Source organism: Betta splendens, chromosome 24 (genome assembly GCF_900634795.4).
Source record: "Betta splendens chromosome 24, fBetSpl5.4, whole genome shotgun sequence".
NCBI classification, from domain to species: domain Eukaryota; kingdom Metazoa; phylum Chordata; class Actinopteri; order Anabantiformes; family Osphronemidae; genus Betta; species Betta splendens.
The window spans coordinates 6,823,860-6,845,882 of record NC_040901.2 but is presented as its reverse complement, the minus strand read 5'-3'; the positions used below and the strand labels follow the sequence as shown (position 1 = coordinate 6,845,882).

The 22,023-nt window shown below is 47.7% G+C and overlaps 3 protein-coding genes across 10 annotated transcripts; 1 reads left to right on the top strand and 2 right to left on the bottom strand.

Annotated features, from left to right (window-relative positions):
* Positions 1-2,349: 2,349 nt before the first annotated feature.
* LOC114849622 (syntaxin-7-like) lies at positions 2,350-6,383 on the bottom strand. 2 transcript variants are annotated; one of them, XM_029141242.3, is made up of 10 exons: positions 6,232-6,383; positions 5,335-5,428; positions 5,072-5,141; positions 4,873-4,963; positions 4,650-4,787; positions 4,167-4,213; positions 3,991-4,081; positions 3,824-3,896; positions 3,564-3,646; positions 2,350-3,470 (listed from the first exon to the last, which is right to left on the bottom strand). In XM_029141242.3, the coding sequence occupies exons 2-10, from the start codon at positions 5,417-5,419 to the stop codon at positions 3,375-3,377; spliced, it is 774 nt and encodes a 257-aa protein (XP_028997075.1). In that variant the 5' UTR covers positions 5,420-5,428; positions 6,232-6,383; the 3' UTR covers positions 2,350-3,374. The 2 variants fall into 2 exon arrangements, with proteins under 2 accessions (XP_028997075.1, XP_028997074.1); XM_029141241.3 differs by having other exon boundaries at positions 4,167-4,216; positions 6,232-6,382.
* A 534-nt stretch (positions 6,384-6,917) lies between these two features.
* On the top strand, positions 6,918-9,319 carry LOC114849621 (protein LEG1 homolog). The gene is made up of 8 exons (XM_029141240.2): positions 6,918-7,273; positions 7,407-7,493; positions 7,621-7,694; positions 7,787-7,891; positions 7,961-8,079; positions 8,185-8,326; positions 8,404-8,482; positions 8,555-9,319. The coding sequence occupies exons 1-8, from the start codon at positions 6,976-6,978 to the stop codon at positions 8,704-8,706; spliced, it is 1,056 nt and encodes a 351-aa protein (XP_028997073.1). The 5' UTR covers positions 6,918-6,975; the 3' UTR covers positions 8,707-9,319.
* Positions 9,144-21,961, bottom strand: dpf3 (double PHD fingers 3). Of its 7 annotated transcripts, XM_029141234.3 has the most exons (12): positions 21,664-21,959; positions 16,516-16,676; positions 15,830-15,937; positions 14,248-14,381; positions 14,070-14,165; positions 13,896-13,968; positions 13,509-13,550; positions 12,821-12,958; positions 12,590-12,718; positions 10,792-10,904; positions 10,528-10,609; positions 9,144-10,421 (listed from the first exon to the last, which is right to left on the bottom strand). In XM_029141234.3, the coding sequence occupies exons 1-12, from the start codon at positions 21,693-21,695 to the stop codon at positions 10,354-10,356; spliced, it is 1,176 nt and encodes a 391-aa protein (XP_028997067.1). In that variant the 5' UTR covers positions 21,696-21,959; the 3' UTR covers positions 9,144-10,353. The 7 variants fall into 7 exon arrangements, with proteins under 7 accessions (XP_028997067.1, XP_028997070.1, XP_028997064.1 ...); XM_029141237.3 differs by lacking the exon at positions 13,509-13,550; XM_029141231.2 differs by lacking the exon at positions 21,664-21,959 and having other exon boundaries at positions 16,516-17,502.
* Positions 21,962-22,023: the final 62 nt, after the last annotated feature.

The following is a 22,023-nucleotide window of genomic DNA, read 5'->3' as shown; positions in this document are numbered from 1 at the left end:
GACGTCAGGCGCTTTTGACCGCAGCTCATTAGCAGGTGTAATTCACTCGGGGGGCCGGGATTTGTAAATAATGAGCGGGCATTCCTGCGTTTGCTGGGGTCGCCCCGCGAGCTAGCCTCGCGGCTAGCGGCTAGCTGAATCTGCTAGCATCTTCCCAAGCTGAATTCCTCCAATCCCTGCACGACAAGCACCCACAATTTATTACCCACCATTATAGAAACCAGCAGTCAAATACCTACCGCAGCACTGACCCAGGCTCTGATTCCTATGATTCCACTACGGTTAAATCCCACCACTGCATAACAATAACAAGCGCTGCCGTCGGGCGAGGACCTGCCGCTCTACTACTGCATGTGCGTGTGGTCTGAGCCGCCGCCACATCCTTCCAGAGCCGCAGCACGGCCACCTAGGAGACGCACATCCACTCTGCAGTTACCTCCCGGCCTCCACGCATCGTTCCTCATCCCCACCGACAAGCAGACGGCTGAAGGTCATGACATCCGCTGCATCGCACAAGGCCACCGCTGTTTGTCCTCCTGCGAGCTTTCTCCTGGTTACGCTCCTTCATGTAAACCCTTCTCCTACATAAACAGGGGGGGTGACTTGAAGTGAGCAAACCTGGTTGGTATTTAACTTGTTCGGACACGATGAAATACGCGTTTATGGGGAGGGTGATGAAAGGCCCTCGGGCAAATCAATCAAACGCAGGCCTGTAAATGCAGCAGGTGAAGGTCACTGCACGAGCTCTGGGTGAGTGCAGCGGCTTCCTCCCCAGCCTGTCACATGGCTCAAAGCTACTTCCTCTGCAGGAAAACATCAATATTTACCAGAACACCCCAAACCGCTGAATGTGAAACCCTCCTCACCTGCTGGCTTGTCTTTCTATTCCGCTGCCAGTTGTCATCCCACCGGTACCGGCTGTACCTCATCTTTATTTAGGAGGGTTTTTTTCTCATAAATAATCCCTTTCAGAGAGAACACGCCACAAAAAGGACATTTCAGCAGCATTCCTGCTGCAGGTCTGTCGTTGGACTCCAAAATAAAGTTTACATTCCTGGGCCACTGCGAGGAATGCTGCCCTCTGGGGCTCTGGACCAGGCCTCAGGATTACAAACCAGGAATCCCAGATGCAGCCTGGGATGCTCGCTTACAGTTCTGAAGATGTCAACAACACCCAATGTATTTGTAAATGTTATTTTCATGTTTGTCCTACTTAAATATGCATCTGTGATTATATAACCATTATTATCGATGACTCAGACTACAATCAGCTCATTGTAATTGTACTTTCCCCTCACGGTGAGCTGATAGGAGGCCATCTGATGATAATCAGCAGCAGCTGATCTGCTCCCGGAGCCCACAGGAATTCAGCGTTTCTGAATAATGTGCTTTAAACTCGGAAGCCACTTTGAAGCAGTCGCACTTTGATCCGCAGTAATTAACATGCATCACGCTCGTCTGTGGTTAAGGTCTGAAGCAGTTCAGAAGCGGGTGTGTTTATGTTTATTTCCATGGTGCGAAAATAAGACTGTGGTTCCATTAGCCGTCTTTTTAACCTTGCTGGCTCCACGATATATGAACACCAAAATGCAATCAATAGTAGTTAAACTGTATGGACATCTTAGAATGTACTGTATAGCAGTGGCCAAAGATACTGGTATGTATGAATGTAGCCCAGTATCGCCACCTGCTGGCAGTTTGTTATGATTTAATAATTAATTAAGACATAATCCACCAACAAGTGGCACCTTTGAGAGCTCGCTGTGGCCTTTTCTAAGGCCTGAAGAAACCAGGAAAGGAGTTTCTGGCAACAACAGCTGGCTCTGACTCCAGCCCCTGTGAGCCTCACTAATTTAAATGATTTTAATTAGCATCACATGCTAGTTACCCAAACAGGCCGAGCAAACAGCTTCGCCCTCCTCGTCAGTCTTTCCTTGCGCTCTGACCTTTTTGTTTAGAAGGAAAATCCTGCTCAGCTCGTCGCAGCTACCTGCGACTTCCTAAGTGTGTGTGACCGGCCCAGAATATTCCCCGCGTGTCCCACTGACGTCCAGTTCAACCCTGTTGTGCCTGGGTGATGCATTTACACACTGTGTCCACATCCTTGACTGCCAAAGAAACATTTTCCTGCAGTCACTTCCAGTCTGAGGCCAACGCTGTGTCTGACGCACACAAGGCGACTCCTGTCTAGTTTAGAAGTGTTTTTGTTTGTTGCTGGATAAACAACATGCTCTGGACTGAGACTCAACACTCAAAAGGACCCAGCGGGCAGATGTGCATGCCCAGATGTGCTTAGACAGTCATTTGAGCTCCGTTTCTGTGAAAACAAAACAGATCAACTCTGACTCGTCAGCGTAGTCAGGTCATTTATTCACGTTAGGCAGCAGAATTTCAACATACAAATGTACACGGTCACGATTTCATAGCAACTGGGTTCTTGGCTGGAGTGGCATTAGTGTTTGCTTTAACTGTGTTGGATATGTGATGAACATGGTTGTTCGGAACAAATGTAGTTGATCACAGCTAGTTTTAATAAGATGATGTGAGTAGAGGGTTCCATGTGCTGTAAATAATCACTCCTCCAAGCAGCTAAAAACCAGACATGACCCTCCAACGCCACCACCTGGTGCCGTAGAATCCTTGTGTGTGAGATCAAACGGGGTGTGAGGCGATTTCATTTAACAAAAAATCATTATGCTTCTATATGCAATGGCTCTAGTTTCTGTTTAAATACAACATTTGGAATGTGCATGTACAGTACACCTTGATTTGTCAAGCAAACGCACAGAAGGAATGATCTGAATAGAAATCTACCATTTGGGCTCATCGATGACAACCAAAAAAAAAATACAAGAGCTAACATATTGTTTTAAAATACAGTTTCAACACACTGCATCAGAATAAGATGAGTGTACGTTGGGTGGTCCTGTATCTCTGCAGCATGTTTATATAAAGTACTTTATTCACAGGCCTGATTAGATTAAAGCATTTGCAACAATTCTATATTCTAAAGAACAATCTAACTTGATTCTAAATTTTCTGCTTCGCACTTTAAAGCATTGTCCGTACATTCATGTTCATCCACCGTTCAACATTCATCTTGTATCTACAGGCCTACAAATAAAGTAAATCATAAATGTCACACATCATCATTCACATAAAGCTGATTGTATCAATAAAGCTTCTGGCGCTAGTTTTCCGTTCGCAGCGAAGGAGCAGCCGTGTCCGTGAAGACTATAATATCCTGAATCAAACTGACGATAGTTAAACACACTGCACTGACGAGGACAGTGAGATGCAGATGAACGAGGGGCAGATGCTTCGTTCCTTGTGCAGACTGATGACTGAGGAGGAGACGCGGGAGGAAGACGCCTTCAATTTTTCACAGACCCCCAGATTATTAGTCCTACCACAACAGCAACGACAGCCAGCACTATCACAAGGATGCAGATCTTTTTCCGAGAACTTTGCTAGAAAGAGAAACAAATGCAGGCAGATGTTACTGCATCAATAAAGTATTGATGGGAGCATTGCATGAGTCAAAAATGAGCTCCTGGTGTTACCTGGTAGTTTGCAGCACGCGTCAGCTGCTGCGTGGCGTTCTGCACGTGCACGTCCGCCGTCTCCACGTTGGCTTCGATGCTGTCTGCAAAGCAAACCCAAAACAGTTCCATTCAAAATCTACATAAATCACATTCTGCTGTGTCTCTTCACTTGCTCTCATCATTAAAAGACAGTTTTATAACATGTGTGTTTGCTTTGTAGATGCAAATACAGTAGTCAGACAGTGTCTGAGGAGCAGGTAACCTATAGCGATCCTCACCTATCATATCTCCCTGCTCATGGACCATCATCCCGAGGTCCTTGAAGATGTCATTGATGTCCACAATGTCAGACTGGGGGAAAATAAAACGTGGTCAGAAATGTTAGCAGAGTAAAATAGAAAAGAGCTGCAGTGTGACTAAGTTGGTGGGCTGCTGCAGAACCTGCCTCCAACTGTCTGATGGCCAGCTCTCTCTCCTGAATCAGCTGCAGGTCGTCTTCAGTGATGGCATCGGCCTGAGCCTGCACCTGGGACTCACTGCATGAGCAAATGTAATTATAGTAACAATTAGCATAGTGTTGACAGAAGAAAGGATACTGATGATAAGAGATATTACACTGACCTGTGGAAGTAAGGAGCATTGTTAAAGCTGTCCTCTGACGGGCCTCCCTGCTAGATTAGTCCAGATAAAACTTTATTGTCACATATTCACAAATAAGATAATAAGAGGATAATTATATACATACTGTGATGCTTATTAAAGATAATTTCATTTGTATCTCAGTGACATTGGGCTGAAAGGACCTGCTGCTCGCTTTGCTCCCAGCCCACATTTGTCCCTTTCCAACCACCTGAAGCCGTAAGGAACAGTTCCTGCTTATCAGAGACTTTGCAGCGCAGCGAGATAAGCGGAGAGGGAACAGAGTTGCCAAGCAAGAGAGCGCTCTGCCGTCTGCAGGGAGCCGGCGTCTAAAGCAGTCGCGGCTAAAGAAGCGTCAGAGGACACTAACGCGAGAGCCTCTCCTGAAACTTTGCTTCTAGTGTTTTAGTGGGTGTCAGTGGGAAGCCTCCCGTCGTCAGCACTAATGCATTGCGGTCCACTCACCGACACTCTGGAGTTGGCTCGGACTCTGGCTACAAACTCCCTCTCTCTGTCGGCCGCCTGCCGCTGAGTCCTCTGGAAGCTATTAAGGGCGGCGGAGAACTCGCTCAGCAGACGATCCTTCTGTAGCTTTCTCTGCCGCTGGAAGGAGCACGGAGGGAATGGTAAAATGGTAGCAGAGTGTGATCAACTACAGTGCGGTAGATGAGGAGCGAGAGTTCAGAACCTGATCGGGCCCAACGGGGAGTGCAGTGAACGCCTTGATCAGTCGGTCGGTCTCCTTCGCTAAGAGGTTGCCTTGTTGCTGCTTCTGTTGTCTGGAGATCAAAAACCCCAAAGCACAGTGTTGTCAGGCTGCAGCGGGTTTATGGTAAACTAATATTTCCACTTATATACATTAATGGTTGCAGGGCCCTGTAACTCACAGCGTCTGTAGCAGCTGGCTGCTCTCCTGCTCTGTGCCCAGGAGAGACACTGCCCTCTGCAGCTCAGATGCTGGTGACAAACAAAGAATGCAGAAGTTGTTAATCCGGACTCAAGGATCTGCACGTGACTGTCATGTCTCACACACTGGAGCCAGTGGTGTGGGAATAATATGAATGTAGCCATTATTAGTGTTCACTTTTATCTGTGTGTGTGTGTGTGTGTGTGTGTGTGTGTGTGTGTGTGTGTGTGTGTGTTGTATTACTGAGCAGCGTGAGCTTCTGGATGTTGGAGCTGATGCTGTGGACCAGAGCACTGGGATCCTCTGGAAACCCAGTCTGGTAGGCCATGATGAAGAGCTGTGAGGACACACAATCATCCATAACAAGCGTCATTATTCTATGTTTATTAAAAGTGTTTGCTGGTTGAAATATGCTGTATGCTATGCTAATTCTAGCTGTGAACTGACTTGAAACTACTTGCATAAAAGGGTATTCCAAAATAAATGGACAACATGTAAAATATGTTGGTGTCCTCATATTTATGTAATATAAACATCAACAACAACAAACAACAACAGCAAAAATGAATAATGAATAACAATAATAAGCAAACACATTACAGGGGAGAAGCGTGTTTTACTGTGAAGCAGCCGGGCATCACTTCCGGTGGGACTGAAACCTGCGCCAGTATGCAAACACACGTCTGGCAGGAGATTGTCAGACTGCGCTCAGTAACACAGTTACTGCTACAGCTAATATTTTTAACATATTGCCGCTTGTTAATGCGTCGCTTGGACGCGCCGTACCCTCGTGCCTTTGACTCCATTAACTCCCAACGAGCACACGAACGCAACGCGGAAATCAGAGTTGCCAGAGTTTAGAAGTGTGGAAAGTAGTTGAAGTAACTTGTGCAACAATTATCCCCATTAGGATTGAAATAGTATTTTCCTGACGTTCGTTCCACGTCTGTTCAAACAAGCTGCCGAAGTGACAGGCGCAGCTTAATCGAAGACGCGTCTCTGTTATTCCTATAAAACTAGTGACGTCACTTTCTTAGTATTCATGAATCAAAATGCGCGAGCTCGTGCCCCATCGATCGAGTGCGTAAGTCTTTCAAATCCTCCCTAGATGATCCGCGTTATATAAAAGTTTAGTTTTACCTTCCTTGTGACTTGCTGCGGCGACTGGTTTCCTGATTTCCAGCCACTCCCCCGTCACATGATGCGGAGAGAGAAAACACGACGCTCCGAGGAGCGAGCGAAGCAGAGGTCCGCAAGAAGTGTCAGCTGTTTTACACCTGTTTGAGCAAAACGTGTTTATTTGAGTGGTTTTTTTTATTAATAGCTTGTTTTATTATTGCTTCATTACAATTGAACTATGCAAACAAGTAAATGTTCCTGAGAAAAACAGCAAATTCTTTATTATTAAAAAAAGAATTCAAGATTACAGTTTAAGTCCTATAGATTCATTCTAGTTAAGTGTTTTTTTTTAAATTATTTCATGATTGCTCATTATTTTTTCAAAAGTTGTATAACTGTATAATTCATTCAAATTCTGGCTAGCATCTATCATAACGGCCGTTCTCCAGTGTCCTGACCCTGTAAATGTCATTGCAGCGCGTACTTTTACACATGCAATAAAATGTAGTGCCTCGTTACAACAAAGCTGTAACTATATGTATGAGTGAAAATGGAGCAATATCACAAATACAGTCTCCAAATAACTAAAGTGTAAATCTGACTGGAGGCACTAGTGAAGGGGTAAGTGACCCAGTTTATTATTGATCTACTGTATTTACATTGGCTCCTCTGTGCCACTGAGTCAAATGTTGGCTCAGTGCGGGTACATAGTACCTGTGCAAACGCCCTCAGCTCCATCCATTCCCGGGTCCCCGCTCTTGGACCATGCTCCGTCCCGCGGCCCTCGGCCTCCTGCTGGCCTGTGCGGCCTCGTTCGGCGGCTCTGCCACCGTCCTGGAGGACGGCGTGCCCGTCGGGTGGGCGCGGGCGGCCGGCACCGTAGCCCAGCTGCCGACGCGGGGCGAGACGGTGACCCCCGACCCCTGGAACCTGCCCAACCGCGCCAGTCTTTACCGGCTGTTGATCGGCGCCACCGACCCGTTCATGGGCTCCATGGGGCCGAACGCTACAGAGAGTCCTCTGTGGGGCCTGTCGCTGCAGCTCGGATGGATGGCAACTTCAGGTATTACCTCCTGTTTACCAGCCTTTTTATTTACCGCAAACCCACTAATGGCTGCTAACAGATAAGAATCCACGGACGCCTGCAGGAATAAAAACCAAGCTCTCAGCAGTGACCTCTCCTCCATATCTAACAGGGCGTCTCGCTGACCCGACCCGTTCCACCACCTGCGGCTTGAACACAGGAGACACTACATGCATTTCAACTGAGAGCTGGTGGGCTTGTAAGTGTGATTCTGTCTCTTCAGGCGTTTTTTTATTATTTCTGATCTCTACGTGTAACAATATCAGTCATGTGGACCTTTTGTCCCTAGCGGTGACTGTGTAAACAGCCTTTCGGTTTCCCTCTAGGCGTGAACTACTTCGTGTCTGTGCTGCCCTTCCTGTCTGCCTCGCAGCAGGGCTTCATGGGACCTGGAGTCCAGGTACATTGTTACAAGTGAGCAAGTCTAGTGAGGCCATGTGTTATTATGACGACGTTGCTTCTGACTACAGCAGCGGCTTGTTTTGTGATCAGGTCCAGATGGAGAAGCCTGAAGGCGTAGAGGAGTTCTGCACCGCCTACGCCGACTGTGCCGCCCGCTACCCCGACGCCATGTCCAAGTGGGACGCCTTTTTTCAGGTATTTAAAAAGACAGTTGTGTGAAATCTGAACATAAAATTGCCTCTAATCATCTACACGTCTTCTAAGGGCCTGAAGGCTGCGAACCAGTCTCCACAGTCTGACAAGGAGAAGAAAGACTCCATCCTGGGTCTGTACTGGGCAGCTCAGATGGCGTCATTAGATGCTTCTGCAGCATGCAAAGCCAGGTACTCAGTCAATGAAGCAGTCCTTTCGTTCGCAGCCATCACAATTAGGTTAAAGATTCCAATAGACGGAAGCTCATGGTTACGTTTACGTCCGCTCTCCTTCAGGCAGAGCCACTACCCGTCCAAAGAGGTGACTTTCGCCAACAGCTGGATGAGCACAGCTGGATATGTAGCGGCAGCTCGCTTCCACTCCAGTCTTGGAAAATCGGCGCCGTTCATATCGCCTCTGCCCAGCCTGGTTTTGAATGTACATCCTCACAACACACTCACGTCTTGATCCCGACCTCCACACGTGTCTAACGTTGGTCCTATTTTCTGTGTCAGGACACAGTTGTTCTGAGTTCAGAGGAGCTCCACACGTTAAACACCTTCTCCTGGCTGAAGGTCATGAACTTCATACTTGGTAGGACACACATCCTGTGTGCATGCTGTGACTTGGCTTTGTTACTGAATTTGTGTTTTTATGTGTTACCAGGCGGGAGGTTGATGCATCTTTGGGAAGCTGCCATGTGTACAGTGGAAACTCGAGAGAAAGGCAGAGAGATGCTGGAAGAGCTCCTGCTCAACCCAAGCTTTCCCACCAACACCCTGATCTCCCTCATCAGCGAAATGAGAAAGGGCTGCTGAGAGGAACAGCAGCTGCAGTCACCTGCAGAGTTCAGAGTTGTATGTACACTGTACATATGTTTATGTACAGTGTATATCAGAGATTTATGCTTTATGCTCCAATAAAGTGTCAGCACCCTCACCTCTCACTCTTTTTTCAACTTGCCTTATTACAGACCACAGTGGTGGTCCTCAAACCCAGCCTTGAAGCCCCACTGCTCAATTCCTGGACCAGGTGTGTTCACTCAGTCACAAGCTTTCTCCTCCTCCTCCTCCTCCTCCTCTCCACCTTCATCTGAGATGGTGTATTCCACTTTCTGGTCGTGAGGCCTCAGGATTGGGTTTGACAGCCCCTAACCCAGAACTGCAATCCAACAACGCCCTCTAGCGATTGTTGAGGGTATTTTAAATCAGGTTTAAACCTATTGGCTTTATAAATGACAAACTAGGAAAACAACTAATGGAAGCATCTTTATTTCAACACATACAAACATTTACTTTATCAGACATTTTAAATCCCATGGCATCAGATAAAGATGACGCAAATGGTCCTTAAATCCACAATGAAAAAAACACAATAAAAATGCATGTTATTAATGCCATCTATCTATGATTGTCAGTGGAAAAGCAACGTTACGTTTGCAAAAATTAAAAAGGCGAATGTGTCGTCTTTTAGTTTAGAGCTTGTTTCGTCCTGTTTGTGCTGTTTTGTTGCAAACATTTACAATATTTGTGAATACATTAGGTTTTGACATGAAACTAATAAAACAATCATACAAAAAAGCCCACACCATAAACGCTTCCTCATATAAGACCTGTCACAGATTTGCTAATTTTGCTGGTGTTTATTTATTAAAACATATGAGACTATGTATATAATAGGTGAAGTGAGCTCATTGTACCAAAGTGTTTTTGTTGTTCCTTAATGAAGTGATGAAGTAAAGACGTATTGCACTGTGGAGATAAAGAAAACAGATGTGGATCAAAAAACGCGCCTGTCCGCGTCTGCATTATCGCTCCTGCTTCCTGTTCGCGTCCAACGTAAATTTCACCAAGCCCGACAGACGCTGTCAGCTCTGAGTCTGTCCAGATACGAAGAGGGAAAGTCACTGCTACGTACAAACACAGGACGGGAGCGGAGCTGCGAGGGCAAAAACCTAAACAAACATTAGTCGAATCCACTCAGGTCTCCCCGCGGTGGAGCTTGTGCAGCAGAGGAAGCAAGTGAAAAAACCTTCAGCAAACACTCTGGACGAGACATCGCTCAAATCACGCCGACTGCGCAGAGACGCCCAGAGGGTTCCAATGTTTAATTTAAACCCCACGTACAGTACTAGTGAGCGACCCAGATCTGACTGCCATCAATCTGTCTTTGGCTTCGTGCCGGTTCCTGAGCGGTGAGGTAGCGAGCCTTATGATGGAGACTGGATGCTGATGGCGTTTGCATATGGAGCGCTGTGCACACGTAGTTAAACGAGAGGTAGAGGAGCGCTGTGCCTCACACAGGAAACTGCCCTGAGCCTGCTGAGGCACCGGAGCGTGTTTCAGACAAGAGGGGGGTTTGTGCTTGATTCTATCCAACAGAAAGCTCTACCTAACGTATGTCAAACAACTTTATGTATATGTACAAATATATTCATAGTCATGACGTGTGGAGGAGATTGTTGGTTATGCTTCTCCGTATGCTGAAGCCTTGTCCTTTAACAGATCCAGACACAAGTGGCAGCTCCAGCTCCCTGTGGAGAGAGAGACGTTGAAACCTTCATCCTGCTGGCTTGCCTCCATATAGATCGCTCCAAATATACACTACATGGCCTATATAATCAGTTGTAGCTGTGGTACCTTCAGGAGGCTGGGTCATCGGGGGCTTCAGGCAATACATGTGGTATCCTCTGTCGCAGTCGTCGCAGAACAGCAGCTGGTCCTGTGCACACATTTTAAACTTGTCCGTTAACGAATGGCGGTGAAAGGTGCAGCGAAAGATGTTAAGCAGATGCAAAATGCATCTGGAGGCAGCACCGAGCAGACATGCTACACGCTCAAGCGAAGCGACATTGAATTATTCAGGATCAGAATGCGTGTTGGGGCTTCTCGTGTCGCACGTACGTCGTTCTCCGAGGTGCCGCAGAGGCTGCACGACTTGCACTCGATGCACTGCCACTGGTACGTCCTCACCGCCTGCATCATGTTGTCGGTGAACTGCAGGCACGTGGGGTGCCCTGCGAACGGGCAGCGGGGAGGGCGGGAGGGGAGGAGTGTACGGAGCAGGTTAATATGGATATAATAACAAATATAATAATATAAATATAGGCTGATTTACGCTGGCCTGCCTGCTGAAGGGGACATGCATTATGGGTAAACTTAGGTTTACGTCAATGCAGCTGGGTGAAATTATCTTCCCATAAAATCAAAAACAAGGTATAATGAAGAAGAAGAATATTTGACTACTGCTGATGTGTTTCATAGCCTCAGTGCTGTCTCATGACCAATCATCTGCGTTCACCCAGTATCAATGGGGTATCAATGAGCCGTGGATGAGCCAGAAACAAGGACGAGCTCCCGTCTCCCTCGACTGTGAGCCAGAAACAGCCTCTGATTTGGAAAAAGCACGCGTACCCGGCACACTGATGAAAGACAGAGAGGAGCAATGGAATGCCGACTGGCTCTTACCTCTCGGCTAACTGTCCCCGCTAGCCCATGGAGAGGCTCAAGAGTCCATGAATGAGAGTCCATCCCTCCCCCTGACACACAAGTGGCCTCCTGTGATTCCCCGGTCCACCGTGTCGCTCATTTAATGTGGGATCATAGCTCTCAAGTTTAGTTTTTGATTATGAGACGCGAGCAAAGCGAGGTTTAATGTTTATTCTCAGCTTATGGAAAATGGGAAAATGCCTTAAGGTGTTGAGTTAAATCCATATGAACATGGTGAAAACTATATCCATCCACAAATGTCCAAGTACAAGGCCGCTTTATCGCTTCCCGTCCATAACAATCCGGTGGAAGAAAAGGATTCTCATTGTCTCATCATTCGTCGGCCAACGCATCGCCATCGTCCCAAAACAAAATGTCTTCCAGCTCCGCGTCTTCGAAGCCGTGAAACGTGGAGGCCTCGCTGTCGGAAGCGCTGCCGAACAGCTCTTCTAGAGCGCTCGTCTTCCTCCCGCGCGACTTCGCTCCTCCTCTTCCAGCTACCATTAAAAACATCAGCGTCAGAGCAACACAGACAAGGCCACAGCTGTTCTACCAAACCCTAACATGGGGACACTGAGTATTTATGAAGGTCCTTTATCCGGGAGACGGGGGGGAAAAAAGAACTAAAAACGCAGCCAAATGTGCCTAAAGGTTATTAATGAGAACTGAGCAACGAAAGGGTGAAGGCATGTCGTCTAGAGGCAGAAGTCCTGACCGATGAGCATGCAGGATGGCAGCAAGCAGTGGAGCCAATCAATACGGATCAATACGCTGGCTCTGAGCTGGCAGGTGCACGAGGCTCATTGATAGTCCATTGAACGTCCGCCGTACCCTCATGAAAACTCACTGGACAGCGACGGCGTCTAAGGACAAGCTACACGGTTCACGTCCTCGTCAGAGGAAACGTTCACCTTGATCCTAACCACCGGTTTAGGTTCATGTAGTGAAGCTAAACATTGCAAGGAAGCAAGAAACACACATGAACATGAAGTAAAGCCAAACAAAAATGTGAGGGGTAGAAATATGACTAGCAATTATTTCCTTAAGATAACTAAGCAAAGAGTATGTTCTTCATAAATGGACCAAATATTACCAGAACATCTAAACCCACCAATGAACCCATCATTCCTAGCTGGAATAAAATCACCCTTTCAAATCCGCCCAGCGCCAACAACAAAGCCTCAGCTGTTTAACCGAAGCCCTTCAGACTCACCGGAGCGTCCGCAGTCGGAGCAGGACACCAGCTCCTCGGCCTGGCCCGTCTTCCTGTTGGAGTCCTGGTCTCCCAGGCAGAAGTCACAGTAGTCGTTGGGGACGATGGCCCCGTCCGGGCCCTTCTGAGCTGTCGCCGGGGACAATCACATGTAAGATGCTGCGGTCCGAACGTTCCTGGATGGACGTTCGTTTCTATGGCTAGCGTCGGGACCGCTCCCTGGCTTCTTACGTTTGTGGTTGTCGGAGCTCGGCGGAGGGGACGCCGCCAGCTCCGCTTCCTTCTCCTCCTCGCCCTCCTCCTCTGCTAAGTGGGTGTGGGTGTAGTGGTAGCTCAGTCCAGGGCGGTTCTTGTAGCGCTTCCCACAGACTAAAGACAAGACAGCACAGGCTCATTAGAAACATGGGGAACGATCACTCGCATGTTTAGGGTGCAAAGTGCAAAGATGCTAATTGCTAAAATACTAGCTATGGAGGTTCCATCTACAAACTGCACATGGCTTAATTATCCAAGTTGCTGAACACAACTGCATCAACTCCAACACAATTTCTGGAGTTAGATTTGCCTGATACTCCCCCAAATTTTGATTCTCATGAGCAAAGCATCATGAATTTACCCTCGTCGCTCCTGTGATTGTAGTGCATTTTAAACACCTCTACAGTGACTAGGTGTGATGCAATCCACACATGCGTCCACCAGCACAGCATCTTGCATTGGCCGAGCGTTAGGTGTAGCGTTAGTGTCATGCAAAGCCTTGCGCTGCATGAGGAGATGCCCGGATTAGCATAGAGGATGCTTCAGTCCCAGCGTTCATTCAGCCATTCACACGCCACATGCCCCAAGAGGAAAAAAGCCAGTCGGTGAAAACAAAAAAAGTGCATGAAGCCCCCTAGAAAGTCAAGTTGGTGACAGTGAATACCTTCTTCAGCCTTTTTTGAGTTATGCTTTTGTTTGTATCTATCTGGAACAGAGGAGACACAAAAGGAGACGATAAAGGAGAGAACGAGACACAAAACGAGGAACGAGGGTCATTTGTCGGGGGGCTGAGTCCGACACGTCCGTCCACGTTGCCGTGGCAATCCATCCCTGGGGCGTGCTAGCATGCTAGCCGTGCATGCGCTCAGAAACAGAGGACGGCTGTCGCTGGGAGAGGAGATCACATCTACACTGTCTATAGCTACCAGTGAACCCTAGAATAGAGCCGGCCTGTAAACGGGAACTAGGTTTTCGAAACTATTCCTCAATTTCCCCTTAGTTTTACGACACAGTCAGTCAGAACTGTTTCACAATCCGTCGGATTTCTTACTATCGCAGACGTAAGGTTTGTCCTGGTCGTCAGCGTTAACGAGCTCCGTCCTCCTGCGGCTCGATCCTCTGCTCTGAAAGGGAACACACACACATTAGAAAGGCCTAAATATGAACCTCCACTAATGAAGGGGTCTCGGATTGTCTGAGCTCAGTGTTTTTGTCTCACGCTCACTTTGCCTCTGTTCCTGTTCTTCCTCTTCGGCGCGTCCAGCTCGAAGTCGTCGTCGTCGTGGAAACCATCCCCGTTCTCCTCGGCCTCCAGGACTCTCTGCCAGGTTCACACCCGCGTGCATTATTACGCTGCGCTCGGTTCGCGGCGCCTGACGCGCAGCGAGCCGATAGCAACACACCTGAATCTCCATCAGCGTTTCCTCGTCCTTGCTGAGGCTGCTCTTCTTCTCCAGCAGGCTCTCCCCCCTCAGGAGGGCCTCCAGGGCCGTGGCCTCCCCCTGGGTCCCCTCGCGCTTCGGAGCCAGTTCAGCCTCTGTAGCGGAAGAAAGCAGCGGGTCTCAAGACGATAATAAAGATGATAAGAGTTGAAGCTAACACAATTTGGTTCATTTAAATAAATATGATTCTGCTTTTGTGCAATTTATTCTAAATTAGAAGCAAAATGGCTGCTGGTCCCCAAAGTAAGTGTTGCTATGGAATTATAAAAAAATAAAGGAAAGCATCTATGAAAACGAAGCATGTGACTCTGGCTTTCCAGCATTTTCAAAGCGACGTCGTGACGGAGCCTGTGCGACGAACCTCCCTGCTCAGGAAACATTAAATAAACATAAAACTGGAGAGGGGAGCCCTTCGCATTCCTCTGTCGTGTTTTGATTTCTGGGCCAAAATGCAAAACTGGAGCTCAGATAAACAAAACTTGAGACTTCTGTACAAGACTGGAGACTGGAGACACCTTGGCTGGAGACTCCTAGCGTCTCTCTCTCTTTTTGTGAGCTTTAGCTGCTTGTTGGTTGCAGCTCTGGGGATGTTTTGTTTTGTTTTTCTGGAAAATGACTTTTTCTGAAGCTGAAGCGTTCTCGGTGGAAAGCTCTAGGGTTTTATACTGAGCCTGAAAGACAGTGAGAAGGAGACAATGGTGCGGCAACGCAGAAACAAAGGCTTTCCCTCATGTCTCCCCGTTATCAGGTTCCTCTGGCATTCCTTTACTCAAATCCCCTGTAATACACACACGCACACACACACACACACGCACACGCACACACACACACACACACACACACACACACACACACACACACACACACACACACACACACACACACACACACACACACACACACACACACACGCATCAAGGATGCATTCAAACAAACAAACCAAAAAACAGCACCCGCTTCCACCTCATAGGAGTCACTTGCTTCTATTCTAATGCCTCATGGATAAATGATTACAGAGGCCCAGTTAGGGTGCAGCGGAAAGCGTGAGCCGTGTGTGGTGGGGGTGATTGGTGTGTGAGTGTGTGTGTGTGTGTGTGTGTGTGTGTGTGTGTGTGTGTGTGTGTGTGTGTGTGTGTGTGTGTGTGTGTGTGTGTGTGTGTGTGTGTGTGTGTGTGTGTGTGTGCGTGCCTCCTGAGAACAGAGAGAGAAGGCATTGATTTAGGGGAGAGAATGAACCTGGAGACCTGGCGAGAGAGCGAGACGGGACTAACCAGAGCCAGATGGTCAGATAGCCAGCATTAAAGCCACTCAGCGTTCCTACTCTGTGCAGCGACACAATGTGCAATTTCATAAAAGTACGCTGCAGGCAAAAGTCAAATATGCTGCTGTTGCCATGGTTATCCAGTGTATGGTGATGTACTGCACACGAGGCGAGTGTCCCTATACGCGTGTGTGTGTGTGTGTGTGTGTGTGTGTGTGTGTGTGTGTGTGTGTGTGTGTGTGTGTGTGTGTGTGTGTGTGTGTGTGTGTGTGTTGGTCTCACCCAGCCGAAGCTCGCACAGCCGTAGCTGGGGATCAAGGGGCGGGTGGAGTCGCCTCTTCTTCCTCCAGTAGCGGGCAGGGTAGGTATACATCTGTCCCGCTGCCTGGCCTGGACACAGACACACACACGCACAAATACAGACACGCAGGAAGAATTTTAACAACTACTGGCAGGAGAATCGTTTAACAAAATGCCATTGAGAACCCTCCACACACACACACACACACACACACACACACACACACACACACACACACACACACACACACACACACACAGAAAAACACAACTCCTCTGGGCTGTTTGTCAACCAGATAGAAGAAAATTTTACGTCTGCATCAACAGAATAAAATCAAGGGAAGGAGGGGGCAGAATAAACTCAGAATAAATGCATATAATGTGAGTTAGGCCTGCCACAAAGTATAGGGTGTGGCCTGAGGAGCTTTGCATACAAGATGGAGAGAAAGCTATTTGTGTCCAGCGAGGAGCAGACTGCTCCCTTTGGCTGTATGGGAGACCCAGATGTGCACAAAACACTGTGCAGATAAATAAGCAGGAGGTGGAACGTAGTAGAATGAAAAACCTCCTGTCAATCAAAGCTCTAAGTTGTACTCACCTGTATTACCTTATAAACCTGAGTTCGTTCCTGTTTATTCTCCACATGTCACCGTGGGACCGTTTCTCACCTGGCCGCCGCTGGAACTTCTCCATCCAGATGTAGCAGTTGTTCTGCGCCACCCCGGTCTGAGAGTCCAGGAAGGGCATGCGCACGCTGCGCTCGGCGCACAGACGCGCGTTGTAGCTGCGGCAGTGCTCGATGGCCTCCTGGTAGAACTGATCGCCCAGCCTGCACAGGTGAGCAGAGAGAGAGGGAGCTGGAGTACGGACGTGAAGCCTTCGGTCGCCCACATTACTGAACGACAGCGACGTGATTGGGACCATATGACGAGGCTTGTTTGCGTTTGCTTCGTGGATTCATTGCAGAAACATGTCAAGAATGTCAAAGCTGGACAAAGGCGGGCGATCTGGTGACACGGGGACGCACACAGACGCACAAAGATGTCCAGTGTTTGAGGATGGAGGGAGTACCGGGTGTGTGAGGGAGGGGAGGAGGGGAAGGGGTGAGAGGGGTGAGAGCGAGTAGCAGCAAAGAGCAGACCAGGTGTTGCACACTAAAACATGATGGTTAATATATTAGCTTAGTTGCTCTATAAAATATCCTACAGTGAAAACTAAATGTTACATCATGTTACTGCATCTGGACCCAGAGCAAACCCAGATGTTACGAGAGGACGGTTCCGAGCTTTGCATGGGACATCATGAGGGTGGAAGTGAAGCGTGGCGGCAGCAGGGTCACGTTTCACGTGTGCTGCTGGACACTGGCTGGGGTTCATGTCATGGGAGACCTGCAGCAGGGGGGGTGCAGCTGGTCCCTCGGGTGCCGTGTGTTCTAACAGAACGGCCCGCACCCACGTCCTCCTCGCACGTAACTCGCATCCCCGCTGTCACAGCTTGTTACCTGAACGCAGATGTCCACGGGCCTCCTCGTCCTTGTGCGTCTCCTCCCTCTCCTCGTCCCTGCGTCACCCTGCGTTTCTGTCCCATTTCACCAAAGTGTGCGTCTCATGTCCCGCAGGCGGCTTCGTGAACTCTTACATAAGCACGCGTTTGCTTGCCTGTGCAAGCAAACGCGTGTGTGGGGGGGGTGCGTGTGTGTCTGCGTGTCGCGTGTCGTGAGACGCCCCCCCACCCCCGCCACCACTCCTCTGAACCCGATTCAACCGCTCCAGATTGTGCTGTGCTCCTGTTTGTGCCCATTAGTGACTGTATGGTTGGTCCTAGTGATCCTGGGCTTATGTAAGTCCAGTTCTGCATGTCAGGGAACACATTCCTCTTGGCCAGCAGCTTCCTGGAGACTGATGGAATCTGCAGTTGTGTGTGTGTGTGTGTGTGTGTGTGTGTGTGTGTGTGTGTGTGTGTGTGTGTGTGTGTGTGTGTGTGTGTGTGTGTGTGTGTGTGTGTGTGTACTGAGTGTATACCACTGATTGTCTCAATTTCTACCACAGAGAGAGGCTTTGTGTGTGTGACACACACACAGTGTTCTTATCACTGCCAACAAGAGATGCAAGCTCCAGCTAATGCTCAGGAGACGGGAGGACGAGGAGGAGCCTCTTTTTTGTTGTTGTGTTTGTACATCAAACACCGTCAGCATCGCTGGGGCACATAAATGATTTACCACAGCGATGGGGTGACATTATTGGACAGCAGAGGTGCTAATTCCCTTAGCACTGAACTTCAGGTGAGCCAGTGGGGTCACAACACACACACACACACACTTCCTAAAGATGTCTGTCTGTTCTGTACTCGCAGCAGCTTCTCCGTCTCCAAACAGAATAATTAATAACTGACAGAAATCATCCGTGACCTAGTAAATCGCTGCTGTGTAGTCTACACTGATCTCTGCTGTTTCATCACATTTTCATTTTCTCCCATGCACATTTCAAGTTCTGAGCAATTTAATGGAACATGTCTTGTTTCCTGTAAATGAATGAATGAAGTCCCACTGAGCTTTGGGATGTTCTAATGGTGTGGCTCTGGTCTCCGTTTACCATAACTCTACCTTTGTCAATCATTTTAATGAGCTCGCTGCTTCTGAAGCAGCACCTTGGCTAATGGATGAGGTCATCACGTCTCTAAAGGCCGACCATTAAATCAGGAGATGAAACAGAATTTAAAACAGAGCAACAAAAACTTGTAGGTGTTTATGTAGAAAAACAGGACTAGAGTAAAACTGAAATGACAACATCAGCCTTTGGAAATGTGCAAAACCCTTTAGGCAGGAATGCCCTTGAGCAACCACAAACTAATTCAGCCTCACTTCTCTGCCAATTAGAATAGCTACGTGTGTCTATGTGTAGCTATGTGTGTGTTAAAATCTTGGTCCCTCAGCAAATATTGTACCATTAGTTTGACAAATCCAGAAAATCAACACTGACTCAGTGGTAATGTAACGAGGCTGACACAATGTACTTCATACATATATATTTCAATAAAGCCTTGACTTCCACACAGTAGATAACCCAGTGTGCTGTGCATGTGCAGATGTCTTTGTGGCACTTTGTCGGCCGAGCAGCGAGTAAAGACGATGATAAAGACGGAGTGTGTGTGTGTGTGGGGGGGGGGGGGGGGGTCTCTAAGACGGAGGGCAGGGAAGAGGAGGGGTCCTGCATGTCTGGAGGCACACGTGTTCCCTTTCAAATCCTGTCACACTCATTTTCTCTCACACACATTGATGTGTGCACGCACGGGTGTGCTCTCTCTCTCTCTCTCTCTCTCTCTGTGTCACACACACAATAACACACACACACAGACACAAAGGGAACGACAGACAAAGGTGCACAGGGCAGCTGAATGGAGGGAAGGGGAGAAGGAAAGCGAGCGGTTAAGTAGGAGGAAACCCAGACTCAGATGCTGCCGCTGCTGTTGTTGCTGTGTTGCCCTGAGAGAGCGGGGGATGGAGGGGGGGGGGGGGCTGAATGCGGATGAGGTGAAGGAGCACATGATGGAGACGTGTGGTTAAACGACAACTCGCTTCACCGGGCGGCAACTGACAGAGTGTGTCTCATAAACACGCAATCATCATCAGCTCCACACGTCACAATGAGGGAAACGTGTGTCGATTCCATGTGTGGAACCAAACTGTATCACTGCGAGGAGCTTTTCTTAAAAAAAAAACTCCCCCTGGCCACTTAATTCCCCGTGCCTGGAAACCATTCCTGGACATTCCCACTCTCAGAAGCCGGACTTGGCTCCTCCAGTATAAATGTATGCAGTACATGCAGCCAGACAGACAACCCCCCCCTCCCCCCAGCATCCCACACACCCCAAACCTCCATCACTCACTCATGCTCCCCTCTCACGCAACTTGGGGGAGGGGCGCCCGGCCAGACACACTAACACACATGTAACAAATACACACACACACACACACACACACACAGACACACACACACACACACACATGACCCCCTTCACCATCTCTTTTACATTTCCCCAAATCTCATCTCACATCATTTCAATCCTTGTGCAAACACACTTTCCACCTGAGCTCCGGGGGCGACGGGACATATGAATTACATTGCTCCTTTGAATAGCTCCAACGTCAGCCCGGATTTTTAAGTCAACCCTCCTCGGCTTCAAATCCTAAAGAAGCCCCTGTGAAAATGAAACTTTAAATAAATCAAGTAAACATACCACTGCTAAACATGAATGAGTCTAGAAAGCCAGACGTTATTTACTGGCAGCTGCTGACGGTTGTAATTCATCTTTGGGAGCGCTGAGGATACGAGGGCTAGATTATTGCCACGATCTTAATGGCTGCATATGATTTGCCAGCCACATCCTGAGGCCAGAAGACAATTCGGCTCTATTGTTTCAAACAGACAGCGGACTCGACAACTGTGCTGCCTCAGAGAAGAGACCATTCATTTCCAATAGTGAACCATAGATTATTTGATTGTTTCAGGATTATTTTATTGCATGTGCCACCAGCCCACATAAACACACACTGTTGTGTCCATAAAATAGAGGGAGGTCCTGTGGTTTGTATGCAGGACAGATGGGGGGGGGGGTCTCTTCCAGCATCACCTCTTTGCTTTTCTCATAACAGATGGACCTAACAGAATACTGGGGCATTCCTAATCTGCTGATCTACATGAACATGTGAAAATAAACACACATACCTACATTCTCTGCAGCCTAATCTGTTTTGGTAGACTACAGCAGCTTAAAGCCCTTTTTTTCCTTTTTTATGAGCGAGTGTAGTGAGTTTTTTGTCTGTCAACGATGATCTCTATGAGGGGCATCACAAGTCGTCTGTGTTTGAAAGACGCTGACGCCTTCTGAACGATATTTGCATATTAATGAATTGATACAAACATAAAAAGATGAAAGAGACGTGCATAGATTTAATGTCACATCCAAAACCTACTGCAGTAAAGAAGATATGCACCATCATGTGAATGCTTTATGCTGCCAAACATTAACATTTAGTTGTTCAGATGTTGTAAAACTGTCGTATTGTCTGTACATTCTTCATGGTCAGTGTTATAAATTTACTGTTAGTCTTGTGGAACATGTAGGAGGACAGATATGCGTTCAGTAATTTAAGATCAAAGTCTGAAAAAATAAACCTTTGTTTCTTTTGTGCTTTTAAAGATCAGTAATAATGCAAAAAGGGTATGTTATACTTTGTCTTTTAAGACTTGAACCGTTACACGTTTTATTGCAACAAGGAAACTGTTACTGCTAAATTCTGTACGTTCACCGCATATGCATAAAACGCACAATACGCTGCTATCGAATAAGAAGGAACGGGAGACGCTGGCGCCACGCAGTGAGGCTCGTCTTCTCAATGTGCGCTTTGTGACATTAATTGCAGGAAACAAGCGACGCAAAATCACCAACATGTGCCATGAATGCAAAACTTTCCATCAGCCGTGCTCATAAAGCAGAATGTGGACAACTGCAACTTCCTTCCATAAGAAAAACCAAGTGCGCGCGAGTGAATGTCACCTTTTACGCGTGGTTTGGACATGTTTATGTGCCAGCGTGTGTATAAAACCCAGGGTGCAGGCAACGGTACCTGCAGATAACACACACACACAGACACACACACACGCACACACACTGGGGCACTATCTAAGAACATGACAAAAGTCTTAGTTTTGTGATCCACCTTTTGACGCGCGTCGCAGCCAACGGCGAGCGTGAGCTCCGCCGCTTCGTGCACCAGTTTGTGGAGTCATTTTCAAGAATATAAAAATTTTACTTACGATTTTAGAGGATTATGAATGACAGTCGCCATTTTCCTACAGGACTGTAACGCAATATTCCAAATCTCTTTATAGTTCGGGACCCTTATAAGAAAAAAAAGCGAAAAAAAAAAAAAACACACAACAACCAATGCGGTCCAGAGCGCTGTGCTTCGTACCAATACAGCACCAGCATAAAGGCATCAGGCGTGGCTTCAGAGAAATCTGTCAAAGCTATGTCCCGCTGCTCGGGTCGTAATAATCTAATTGAATATGTTTAGGATTAATCGGCGGATAATAATATATTTATATGATTCAGGTAGTCTTTGCCAAAGTACTGGTACTATATATTTTAATAAAGGATTAAACAATAATTTACAG